Source organism: Alligator mississippiensis, chromosome 3, assembly GCF_030867095.1.
Source record: "Alligator mississippiensis isolate rAllMis1 chromosome 3, rAllMis1, whole genome shotgun sequence".
NCBI lineage: Eukaryota > Metazoa > Chordata > Crocodylia > Alligatoridae > Alligator > Alligator mississippiensis.
In genome coordinates, this window is record NC_081826.1 from 74890619 (window position 1) to 74904361 (window position 13743).

Genomic DNA, 13743 nt, shown 5'->3' on the forward strand with positions numbered 1-13743 from the left:
CAGACAGAAGACAAGTATGAGAAGAACTAGAACAAATAAGGCAAGAGGTAGAAAGCTAGTTTAAAAGAAAGATGAGAAAGAAAATGTTTTTAGCACAAGTATCCTGGGTGGGAGAAAACAAAGAGTGGTCCCAATACATTTTTGTTAGAGTGAAGATGGTGAAAGGAGATTTAAAATTGGTGCAGGAAGAAGGTGGTCGCCAGGTGGAAAAGCAGGAGGTGTTGGAGGCAATGAGAAGAGTTTATGAAGAACTATATGAAGAAGGAAATAGACAGGAAGAAGATGAAGGATTTGCTAGAAAAAAAATGAAGAGAAAGTAGAGGAGGAGGAAGCAAAGAAGATCGAAGATAAGATGAACTTAAAGGAAGTGAAGCAGTGCTTAAAAACCTTTAAAAGAGAGACATCACCAGGGCCAAATGGACTACTTTTGGTATTTTACAAGAAGTTTTGGGCATGGGTAGGGAGGAATATAGTGGAAGCTTTCAAGGAAACAGGGGAGAACAGGGAAAGATTTAACAAGAGGCAATATGATCTTCAAGAAAGGGAAGAAGGGACTCCTGAAAACTGGGGACCGATTACACTTCTTAATATGATCTATAAGTTAATATCAAGATGCTGGCTTTGAGGATGAAGAAAAAGCTCCAGGAGATAATACATGAATACCAAGTATGCTCAGTACCAGGTAGAAGGATCTCCGAAGCAATCACGGTGATCAGAGATACACTGTCCCATGTCCAAAAGAGGAAAACAGATATAGGTATAGCAAACCTTGATTTAGGAAAAGCATATGACAGAGTGAATTACACATTCAAGGTGCTAGGAAAAATTGGGTTCCCAAGGAATTTATATGTTGGATAAGGCTATTGTATAGAGATGTGGAGAATCAATCCTTCTATCAGCAATTTTATAATAGCCAATGTATTTAATGGAGTGGGGAGGAGGGTTTGCTGGTATGCAAATATATGAGGTGGGCCTTTTTCTCCCATGATGATTGTGGGGGAAACATTGTCTTATGGTCGAGTAAACATGGTACATTCTTTACAACAGAAAAATAATCGCTCTGTTGCATTTCTGTATTAAAAAAAAAGAAGTGAAAACTAAAAGCTGGCATTTTCTGAGGGCTGTCTCCAATCTAAAAAGGCTGAGAACCACTAGTCTAAATGTTTGCAGATTGTTTCTAAAGTATGGAGAGATGAGCAAATTACATTGAGTTGAATGCAGAGCTGGAGAGGGAACTGTATGTTAGCTGATCTTTGTTAATCATGTCATGTGTCAGATCTCAGCCCACAGTAAGTGAAAGCTAAACTGGAGCACCTTATACCACAAATGAAACAGGGCTAAGTTGTCACACCTTCTTTTCCATTTACTGTGGGGTGGGGACCAGATACATGGGGCACCTATGCACATGCAGCAAGGCTGCTCCAACACACTGTAATTACAGCGCGTTGGAGCAGACTTGATTAATTGCGTTCCAGCAGATTCCAGCATCACAAGTATCAGCATCCCTAGACTGAAGAATGGTGATGGGGGCAGTCAAACAAGGTTTAATTAAAGCGTCCCCACCACCATTTTTCAGCATGGTGACACATACATGTGACACTCTGGGTGCTTTAATTACAGAGGCTTTTGGAGCCGCTCTAATTAAAGCACCCTCCCCTCCTCTCCCTCCCCCCAAGCATGAGCATAAATGCCCAGAGACAGTTACTATGGAGCAGCTGACATACAGTAATCCTGGTCTCCACTCTCTCCTTTTAATGTAGGAATAACTACCTGTGTGTCTGAGTTATTACATCCTTGCCTACCAAACAAAATTTTATGATGGTTTGAACAGAGTTTTGAAAAAATTGAGTTAAATAAAATTACACTGACTACAACTTAGAACAAAGTTTGCCCTGATGGCTGTCTCTTGTCAACTGATCACAAATCACTGCTCTTTTCCACTATTTCATCTTATTTTCAAGTCTTGGATTCATGTCAGCTGTTGTACTACTTCTGTGTAAAGGCACAAGTCCTTTGTGTCTAAGTACCTTTTCACACCAGACATTAGCATGTGTTTTATATGAAATGTAGTAAACATTTCCATGCCACATTAAAAGTTAGAATGTGTTCTGATAAGCTGCATTGTAATGCTGCCTATAATCTCATCCTGCTCTGGACCGAACTAGAGCTGGCTGTACCTCCCTCCACTCCACAACACTAACCCCAGCACTGGGCACCACAATTCACATGTCCACCTGTGAGGACATGTAGCTCCCATGCCTAAAGTCTATGCCCTCCTCACCATAGGCCCAGAACTGCCCAGCCTGGAAGCATCTGACCCTGGTACTCCAAACTGGCAAGCCAAGTCTCTGTTGCTGGCAGCAGGCAGAAGCAGGCACAAGGAGCCAAACTGGGAGAGGGTGCCATTCCTGCTGCTGCATCCGCAACTGTCACTGGATCCATGGGGCAAGCCAAATCTCTGCCACTGGCAGTCTTGAACTGGTTCCAGTGCAGCGCCTAGGCTAGGAACAACAATCAGTCCCCACAATGCACTTGAACTTGTATTATCTCTGTGGAACAGTTCAAGAGTAGCTGAACATATATTACTTAATATGATCTAGACATACTTCTCCCATGAGATGATCTCACTTAGCACATGTCGTACTGCTTGTACACATGAACACTTGCATTTAAGTGCATTTAACGCATCCTAAGTGTAATGTGGCCTTTATTATCAGTATTTTTTGTAGTATATAAATATAGAGACAATATAAATGCAGGAGAATGAACTAAGGTATCCAAGGTCATCATCTTGCTAAGATAAGTTTTAACATCATTAAAGATAATGTTTGTCTTTTAAGTTTCAATCTTCTCCCTGCCAGACCTTAGATTAAATTGTATTTGCTAGCAAAATAATGCATTTTTCACTGGGCACATTTAATTTCCACATGGTGTTGCTCTAGTTAGAGAAAACTTCTCCTATGCACAATAGTGTTTAGTATTTGAATATTTTATTCTTATTGTTTTAAAGTAAATGTTAAAAAAATACTCCATTTTTAAAGAATCTGTCCACACAAAGAACCAGTTTCACTTGCTAAGCTAGCTAGCTCATTAGTATATTCATTTCCTTTAAAAAAAATAACAACGTAAACTAGCTCAGCCTCAAGCTTGCTCTCATTGGGCATCTCTACATATGTGATTATGTGCACAAATAAACTTCGGAGCATGTATAGATGCTGAGATATTTACTGCACAGTTAGTTAGGCAACAGTGCAGTTAAAGTCTCATGTAGATGCACCCAGCATAGTTAATGGAAGGTTTGTCCTCGATTTCATCAGGATGACCCCTGTGACACTGATGTTAAACTACAGTGAGTGAAACTCATACTCATATTGACCCTTTTAGCTAGGTAAAAGAACTGAAATGACCTAAAGCAGCCCTTAGAAGCTCTGTATTTGGCCAGGGGAACAGTGTCCCAGAACAGCAGTGTGGAAGACAGTTGTGTTAGTGTGTCCTCTGAGGACCTTGTTGCAAGCCCTTTGTGTAACCGGGTATGCTAGGATAAAATGGAGATGGGATTTGTATTTTGGGATGAGGCAACAGGATTGAGTTCAGGGATTCAGAGTATCCTGCTGTGAATTTTCACTTCTTCTGTGGACTCTCCAATATTTATCTATGAAAAAACAGCACATGAATATATCCTTTCCATCTCTCCCACTGTTGACAGCAGCCCAAGCAGGCTACTAACACTCTCAACAGAGCTAAAAGTTTACATATGCTCATTGAATCTGTATGAATCATGGGGATTACTTAGAAGAAGAGGCACATAGTAGTGCCAATAGTCTTAGCACAGTTTAAACAGATGGGTTATATTTATTCTTACCCTCCAACTGTTGGTTTTCTCTCCAGTGTTACAATAAATAATATTAATTTTGCTTTTTTGTAGCATTGATTAAGGTACCTGCTCTTTCAACATTGGCCTCTCTCACACTGCTTGCATTTACCTTCAACTTGCTTAGTTGATGTGGCCAATCAGCCTCTAACCTGGAGCCAGCATCTCCTCAGTTATTGTGTGATTAGTCCCATCAGATGAACCCTGAGCATTTCTCCCTTTTGCACCATGTTACCAGTTGCTCCTAACCATCACCATCTTTGAACATGCTTTAAGTCATTTTTCAAAGCAGTGCATGGTTCTGCATTACTCACATACCTACAACCCAAAACTTTGCTCATAGCTCTGGCAATCTCTTTGCTAACACAGCCAATCACAGTCCATCTGTGTCTGTTTCCTAGGTAACCAACAGCCATAGAAGGGGATGGCAGCAGGGAGGAAGAACTGTTCAGTGGTTCTGCTTTTTTCAGTATTTTTGCACTGTTAAAAAACAAACTTGAAAGTCCTTGTTAAACCAAAAAATATATAGAATAGGTTGTAGAGCCTAACAGCTTTTTAATACTGTGGTTCACTAGTAAGGTGAGAGGGTGTGTACAACTTAAGTGACAGTATCTCTCTATAGAAGAAAGTAGTGTTCAGTGGGTACTGTGTATCCCAGAGCATCTGCATGAGTACCATGTACAGTGGTAGATCAGTTGTCTACAGCATAACTACTGATCAGCACTTAAAGCAGGAGGCTGCAACTCTATTGATGTTACTGTTAGATACTGGTGAGGCTGACCCACTCCTTGAACTGCCTGGCACTAACTTGATGTGGGATGGGAGTAAATGGTCTCCCACCAGAAAAATCAGCTAACAAGGTTAGTTTCTATAACAGGTTGCAACCAGTGGGGCGACCATGACGCCTCTCAGTGAAACTGCGACTCTGGTCTGGCTCAAATTGTATACTCTCTCCCTTCTCATTCACTCACCCTCCCTGCTTTGATCTTACTGTTAAAGAGTGTTTAAGGGAGGCTACCAACAGGCCTCAGAGTGAGCCTCAATCATAGTTTTCCCTCCTGGGGTCTCGTTCCAGTCCTCTGTCCCAATAGATCACTCCCAGCTTGACTGGGCCCCTGTGGGGCACCTATAGGGGCAATTTGTGTGGATCCTTTTCCTCCCCTACACCACACCCCAAACCTCACAGGTGTTACAATAACATTGTTCCCTCTGTGGGGTCTTGACTTCCCCAGCCTCTGCCTCATTCAATCTTGCTAGGCCAGTTTGCCTAGGCCCACAATGCAGGAGCTGGCTTTAAGGCACTAGCTTCAATCTATCACTTTCACTCTCGGGGTCCCTGGCCTCGATCTGCCAGGCCCCTGGTCCATGATGGCCAGGGGCTTCTTGGGCTCCGGGCCCCTGGCCCTCATCTGCTCTGTAGCTTTCTACTGCCCCTCCTGGGCTCAATAATAGCTCAGTCTTTAGTGCCCCTGGCAAGAGCTCCAGGCAATCACATGCCTCTAAGGCAGTAATGGGACCTCCAAAACCACCCCTTACAGTCCCAGCCCAAACCACCAATGTGAACAACAATATGAACATAAGCCCCTGGGCTATAACATAATAATGACAATAGAAACAGTCCTCTGCCCCTTTAAGAGGGCAAACCTCTACCCCTAGTATAGCATGTCTCCCTGCCAGGGTACCTTGTGAGCTCCCAGGGCCTCACTACTGCTGTAGGCAGCAAAACAAACGGTCAAGCATCCCTGAGTGTCCCTCCTAGGCAGGAGCTCTTTCCCCAGCAGCTGCTAGGGAAAGACTCCTCTGCCAGCCGGAGCCTTGGGTTTATATGCTGTCAGGAACCTGCCTACATCCAGTCAGCTGACTGCTTGCAACTGTTGCTAACTGTCTCATTTCCCTTGTTGCGCTGGCAAAACTGGCAGCTGATGTGTCCTGCCTGCCCTGCAGTGCAACCTGGATGGGCTGCCTTTATCTTAAAGTAACCAAGGGCCTGGGCTCTCTGTTACAGTCTCCATTAGACAAACTTGTGCAAATCAGTTCATGGTAGGATCCTGTGCTGAATCCCACCATCCACCCCCTCTGAAGGATAATGAAGGTTCAGACAGAAAGAAATGTAATCTGCAAAGAGGTTCGACCTCCTCTTGCTCCACAGGCTAATAGGTTCCACCTGTCCCAGCTGAGTTCTGTGCTCAGACTTACTACAGGACATCATTCCTATGGCATTTTCCTGTCACAGAAAGAAAGAAAAAACAGAACATCAGCAAGATTGCTAATCTTGCCAAGAACAAAGAGAATTCCTGCCTGACCCACTGACTCAGAGTGTAGTTGTAGACAGACTATGGTTAGATATCCTACCCTAGCACTAACACCACCTATAGGGAAGGACAGGGGAAAACACTTTGCAGCAGCAAGAATGGCTGTTGTGCAGCAAAAAGTCACTTAAGCTTTTTAAAGTCCCTGGAGCTTCCCACCCTCCTCAAAGCCAATCGGTAGATATCTAGGGGCCTTAGATGGAGCACTGCTTCACTCATCCAAGCCCCAACATTCACCCACATGGTTCCTGCATGCCATCTTGGCAAAAAGAAAGGGGTAAGGCCCTAATCCCATAGAAAAATTTGAAAATTGTACCCAAATACAGAGAAACTTTACTAGGAACTGTCTTTCAACACAGTGCTGTGTCTTATTTTTTAACCTTTTGGCTTGTATTATGATAACTGACGCAAGATTGCTTTTTGTAGCTGAGTCACTGGCAAAAAAAAAAAAAATCTGTTCATTATAGGTAGTACTAAAATGATTTATTATTCATAAAATTTAAGTACAGTTAAATTAGGAAAAAGCATGTATTGGCTTTGGGCTCATAACAAAAAATCTTCTCTTGGTTTATGAGCCTCAGATTACCAAATAACCTTGACAGCTGAATCAGTGTTCCATGACAACAAGCAGACCATTGATAAATAGCAACAAAACTATTAGATGTTGAATTTATGAGATGAGTAATAGAGAAGCTAAATTATAGGTTTACTGTTTGACAAACTACAGCTTGACATATCTCTGCAAACGTGGATGTGTATGCATGTGTGAAAGGGAGAAATGGAAACTTTTTAAGACAAAGCTGAAATGGGCAATCATGAATATTAATATCTAAACCATACTTTATATATAGATATATATATAAGTATCCAAGAGCCAGATATCATGCAATTTAGATAAAAATGCACCGTGTATGTGTATCATATCACACATTTTAAAAACTTTGAAAGGCAACAGCTATAAAAAGGTATTTTAAAATGTTCAGTTCATTGTAGTTGCTGACTGTTGATATGAACACACATTGCTTTATTCGGGGCAAAGATATGAAACAACTATAGCTTGCAAAGTTACTTTTGTTTTTCTCGTTTTGTTTTTGTTTTTCCTTTAAGGCACTACTACCTAACGTTGAAGTGGAAGGGGAAAATTGGTATATGGTGAGCTATTGAACTGGTTCTGGAATTCTGGTTGATTTCAGCAGAAACTCGGATTCTAGCAGCAAAAGCAAGATTGGGGTTTTTTTTCCAAGTTAAATGCTGTCTACCTTTCTGGCCTGAGAAATGCAAACTGAGCTTCCTCGAAAAAAGGCAGTCATTGCAATTTTTTACATGCACAAGGAAGTGTCACAAATGAGCATAAGGAAATTTGAATCTGATAACACTTATTTTAAGGGGAAAGGGAACTGCAGTTGAGACCAGAACAAATAGGCAGTGCTAATTAAACAAAAGACTCTGATGCAGATCAGCTAATTCATTATATGGCTTCATGAAGTAAAAGCTGTCTAAGCATTGGAGATGTACTTACAGTGTATCTGTAGGCATTTGGGACTGATATCAATGGGTTCATTCTGGATTTATTGTTTTTTTAACTGAGAGCAGAATTTGGTCCCCAAATGTGAAGTAAACAGAACTTGAAATTACACATTTGCTTCAAAAAGCTTTTCTGTTCTGCTCCCACATCATACACAGGGGAGTGTGAATTCATGTGAGGAAAATAAAGCAAACCTGCATCTCCTCTTATGCCAGGGCATAGTAGTTATAGTCAAGTGGGATTCTCTTGCTGTCTGTTCCCAGAGTGAAAGTGCAGGTGACAGGTGGCCGGGGAACCTGTCCCTGGCACTCACCCCTGCTTGTGGTTCCTGTCTGTTGTCTACTAAAGTTTGAATTTGGCAGCCCTTTAGGATGTGGTGAAATACAAATGCATTTAATGTCATTTGTGCTGACAGCACATAGCTGAGCTTGTAATAACTAACTAGTGAGGAGAGAGATCATCACAGTTTGGTTTAAATAAATTCAGAAAAGCATATTAATAGCATGATCATCTTGTCTTCCTTTCTTATCTCACTTTTTATTAAGATTTCCTGGGAAATACCCTTCAGTCAAACAAGTTATTAGACTCAAGACAGAAACAAATGGGTGGTGTTACATTGCCTGTGTTAGACAGAAGGTCAGACTAGATGACGTAATGGATGTAATGGATTCTTCTAGCCTAAAAGTCTATGATTTAGTTATAGGCAAGAGCCATAGTTATATCAATAGAATTGCATGAAAATGAGGGCAGTGGCTAGTCTGAAATTCTCAGATTATTTGTTAGAGGTAAATTTGACAAAGGAGTAAAAAAAATTGACAAAAGTAAAGGATGGATCTAATTTATAAGAACATTAAATGGGGATTTTTTTCAAATACTTTTCATGCTTGCAGCTCACTTTTGAAAATGTAACCATTCTTAATGAGACAACACTGAAGAATTTCAGACACACTAACTGATAAACAAGATAATGCAATATTTTTAAGAATAAATTATGCACGTCCATCCACACTGCACACACCTCTGGTGGCCCTGTGTTATACAAGGTATCATTTCTAATGGGGACACTTGCTGAATGAAAATATTTCTGGTTGTTGTGAGATTTGTGATATTCTCAATTTGCAAAAGTAGATGTTCCAAAAGAGCCAGTAAATACTGTAAGTGATTAATGTCCAGCTTAATTGGTACTCACAGCAAGTTTAGCATTCAGGAGATCCAGAACCTCGACTTGTGTTTTAAAATTCACACAGGTAGTAGTTCAACTTCTCTGAAACAAAAACTTCACATTTCCATGTCCTTCAGGTTTGCAATAGTAGATTGTCAGAAAGGTGGCTCGCCAATATATTTTTTTCTTTTTTAAACTCACAAGCTTAAGTTAGTCATATGCTGCCATCCAGAACAATCAGAGCTTGAGCCGATTTAGTGCACATACGATACCTTGGAAGGATTAATTTATGCTCATGAGCCTTGTAATATGTGTAACCAATGGGAACTATCTGGATACATGGATTTTTGCAAATCTTTCAGCTAAATCAGTGAGCCAAATGCAAAATCCAGCACCCAAAGGCATCATGTAGATTTGCTAATCTGGGGTTGAGAAACCAATGAGTGGATTACATAGATCCTTAAATGTAGTTTTTCATCTGTGACAGATATAATATGAATACTATCATTCATATTGCTGAACTGTTAGAGGCAGCAGGGAGTGCAGTCAAAATTTCCTGCGTAAAAATTGATAAAGTCATTGTGAATAAAGTGAGAAAAAGTGTATGTGTTCACTGCTTTTAGTAAAGCATCATATATTCATTTAGGTATGATATGTCACCAAAATACATTCTGTTCAGGTGCTATTGTGTGGAGATGGAGACAGCTTTGTTAAATGCCTAGGCACAGCTAGAAGGCAGATGAATGGATAGATGGTTGAATGGGTGCTCAGGTCTTGCCACAATGGGAAGATGTTTGAGACCTACTATTAACCTTTCAGTCCAGATGCTTGCCACAGGTTACTAAGCATGCAATATCCACTGCAAGATATTAATGTCATTACATTGCCAAAAGTGAGATTTAAATCAGGTATTAGAAGCAACTTTCTAACTCTGAGGCCAGTTAAGCACTGGAGCAAATTATCTAAATAGATTATATGGGCTCTGTCACTGGAAGTTTTAAATTGCAGGTAGACTAACACTTGTCTGGGATGGCTTAACAGGCATGATCCTGCCTTAAGCATGGGGATGACCTCTCGCACCCTGTTTAATTAGAGTTCTGTGAAATCTGTTGTGAAAGGTATAGCATATTTCAAACATTTTGAAATGTGACTTCACACACACATACATATGTATAAACACATATATGTGTGTGCATGTGAAGTCACATTTCAAAATGCTTGAAATATGCTATACCTTTCACAACAGATTTCACAGAACTCTAATTAAACAGGGTGCGAGAGGTCATCCCCATGCTTAAGGCAGGATCATGCCTGTTAAGCCATCCCAGACAAGTGTTAGTCTACCTGCAATTTAAAACTTCCAGTGACAGAGCCCCTATAATCTATATGAATGATACATTGTTAGACTCGGCTAGTACAAATGTTGTAACACTGAAGTCAAAGGATCTGGCCCATGATATGTGGGGGCAAATATTCACTTATTAATTTGTAATGTTTATATAAATGAAATATAGTATATACTGTATTTCCTGGTCATACTTGTTTAAGAAGCCGTTTTGTCGATTTTTGTTTTTTGTTCTCCTTTATATAATATTGAAGTAATCAGCGTGACCATACGCAGGTTCTTGTCTATAGAAATTACTAGGAAGCCTGATTGCTCAGTTATAATGGGACACAAGGCAGCCACAAAAAACACTCAAGTAGATACGGATATATGGGCATAGATAAAACAGCGAATGGACGCATTATATTCTCCATGATGCAGATGCAGTCCCATTGCTATTGATGAGTGCATTGGTGTAAGAGAAGGGAATTTGGCATATCACATATGGCAGAATTGCTTCTCCCATAAACAAATCAAAGACAATCATCACTCAGACTAAATGCTGCCAAACTTATAATGACCAAAAAAAATCAAACATTGAGGTTTTTAATTCATCCCAAAGATCACACCAAAGACAGAGTTTGTCTTTTAAATTGTGAGTCTTTGCACTGAAACATGTATTGATCTTAAATTGGATTTTCATCCACCTGGCAAAAAAGCAAGTAAACCAGAACCCCATAAGCAGTAATGCCAGAGAAGCAAGGAAGTACCATTACCCATATATGTAACAGTATGTTGCTGTGCAAGCAGTGCAATGAGCTGTTCCTCATGATTATCAAGCCAATATAAATCTTTTGCCATTACTTCCTGGGAATGTGTAGTTTACTTCAGAATACATGCTAGCTTTGGATTAAGGCTGTTTCCAGTCATGGTAAAAGTTTGGTGGGAGTGTTTTTGTTTTGTTTTATTTTTCTCTCTACTTTCCTTCCTTCTACAAGTCTTTGCTGGCAGTAAAATGGTGCAATGTTTTTGTCTGTGCCCAGCCCCCTTGTTCAAACAACTAAACATAACTTTTCACTAAACACAGCTGGTTGCAATAGCATTTTACCAGTCTTGGTTTTCTCTCTTAAACTGTTTGTTTAACAATGCCTTTGTTTTTATTATTGCCACTTTTTAAATCAATGCAGTGCCTACAAATGCTCCATGGCTAAGAAGAGAAAAGCTGAAGAACAGATTTCAGGAGTTCCAGTCAACAAGCGAAAGTCCCTTTTAATGAAACCTCGTCACTACAGTCCAAGTGTAGAATGCAAAGAAGAAACTGAGGACAGAACAGAGTTGCAGGAGGATATTAATGTCCTTGAAACAAGTGCTCCTACAGGTAGTGATGAAGAAAGACTCCACTTTGTGAACTCTGTGCCCTCAAAGAAACTGAGGGGGGCTGTCAAGGAGAACATTTCCAAAAAAGCAATGTAGAATAACTTGCTCTGGGAGTAGTTTAAGGATGGTGCATTACAATCTAAATATAAATATAATAATTTGAAGGAATTTGCAAATTTCTCCTTCTATGGTCCAGTAGATACTTTGTAGGTCTCCCTATGTTGAATAAGGACAGATGTCTGCTTCTTCATGAGATTTATCAATGAATGCAGTAAAATATGAAAAAGCAACCCCCAAAAGTTTACCAAAAAATACAGTTGGACTTTACTATAATATGCACAGATTTTAGGAGGAAAATAAAATTAGCCAGTTTTGCAAACTATTGACTGTAACATTTAGCCAAGCAGCTTAGTGCATGTGATTATTAGATGTGTTCTATTTAACCCAATTAGCAAACTGAATGTTTTATATACTTGTTATTCTAACTCAGCTAAACCAACCATGTGCAACAATTTATAGAAAGTTCTACAACATAGATGTGGTCCCTTCCAGCCCTAATGTCTATGAAATCTATGAAAATATGGAAGTGGAGGTATTGTGGGGGAAATGTAAGATATATCCATAATAAACATATATTTGAAATAAATGGAAAGCCTTTAAAAGGAAATTGGCAGTGACTTTTTGTTTAAGGGGTCCTGTACATATTGGCAATCACAGAGTTGAGAGAGAGTTCTCCAATTTTTTATGGGATCCATGCTGAATTTGTTACAAAATAAACATTTGTAAATAGGTCATGAAGGCCACTATATGCACAAAATGAGCAGATCCTATGAATGCAGAAATCCTGTAGTATGAAAAACAAGGAAACAATAATTCGTCTCAACTCCTAGAATTGCTTGTCATGGAAATTTAAATTGATAATATCCTCAAATTCCCAAATAGAAATGTACTTTCTGAAAAAATTCCTCCAATATGGGTGATTCGGATATGGCATTATACTTGTATCATCTCAATGAGAATGACCCTCTTTAAAACGATCATTATTTTTAGTATATATACATGTTACAAACCTCATACAGCATAGCACATATATCCAGAATTAAATTCAACTTTACCTTCAAGATAGGAAACCAGTAATATTGTACTTGGAACAAAGAGTTAAATCCTGGCCTCTCTCAAAGCCAATCAGATGTTGGCCACTGACATGCACGGTGCCAAGATTACCTCCTTATCATCCTCTGACAGTTTTCTAACAGGGTGTTTCTTTGGGTTATGCAGCTGCAGTTCTGTGAGTACATCTGACATATTCCAGGGGAGGGTGGAACAGGGTGTTTCCTTCTAAAATCAGCCCTTAAATTAGTAAGTAGCTGTGCAACAGTTGTCCTATTTAAGTACAGTACTAAGCCAAATTCACCACTGAAATAAGAATGGTTTTCAACAGCAGAGAAATGTTTCTCTCCTGTCATATCATAAATCTTAAGCAAAAACTGTCTTGTGAAATATTTAATACATTTTTTTGCAGATGTCTGAATTTTACAGATGCCTAACCTTTTCTGGACTTATCCATGCTACTACTTGCAGCTTGGATAAGTGTTTCACAGATTCACTAGTGTAAATCTAGAATAAATCCACTGAGTACTGATGCATCTTCTCCACCCTCTATTAACTGGAGATTTCCTTTTGACCTGACTTCATTAGGAGAGAAAGGTACCAGTGGAGTTACTGTCTATCTACTGCCTGATCCAGACATGTAGGCATGTGCAGTTTGTCACCAGCCTAAGGCTGCCTGCTCCCCCATCTCAAAACACACTGAACCCCAGCCAGCCGGGGAGTGGCTGGCTGGGGTATGGGGGCTCTGCAGCATGCAGAGACAGGGGAGCAGGCAGCCCCCATTTCTACATCTCCATGTTCTTCTCCCCAGCTGGCTGAGGCACAGGGTGGAGGTGGCCCACCGGCTAGCCCCATGCTAAGCCACCCTGGGCCCCAGCCAGGCCCTGCTGCAGCACATGGAGCAGCAAGACAATGTGTCCCACTATAAACCACACTAGCAGGGGCATGCACTGTGGCACAAAGTAGTGGCACAAATTTGTGTCACTACTGTTTGTGCTGCTGCAAACGTATGCCCCTGCTCATGTCGATGTGGCCCACTTGTCACATTGAGAGTAGCAACCCTTG

The 13743-nt window shown here is 40.3% G+C and overlaps 1 protein-coding gene across 3 annotated transcripts in view; it reads left to right on the plus strand.

Annotated features, from left to right (window-relative positions):
• The window catches only part of ST18 (ST18 C2H2C-type zinc finger transcription factor), a 133033-nt gene that overhangs the window by 53985 nt on the left and 65305 nt on the right, over nt 1-13743 (plus strand). For all 3 annotated transcript variants that reach the window (XM_059724098.1, XM_059724099.1, XM_059724100.1), the window contains one exon: nt 11379-11569. In XM_059724098.1, the coding sequence (XP_059580081.1) occupies nt 11379-11569 (191 nt within the window). The remainder of the gene's footprint in view (nt 1-11378; nt 11570-13743) is intronic.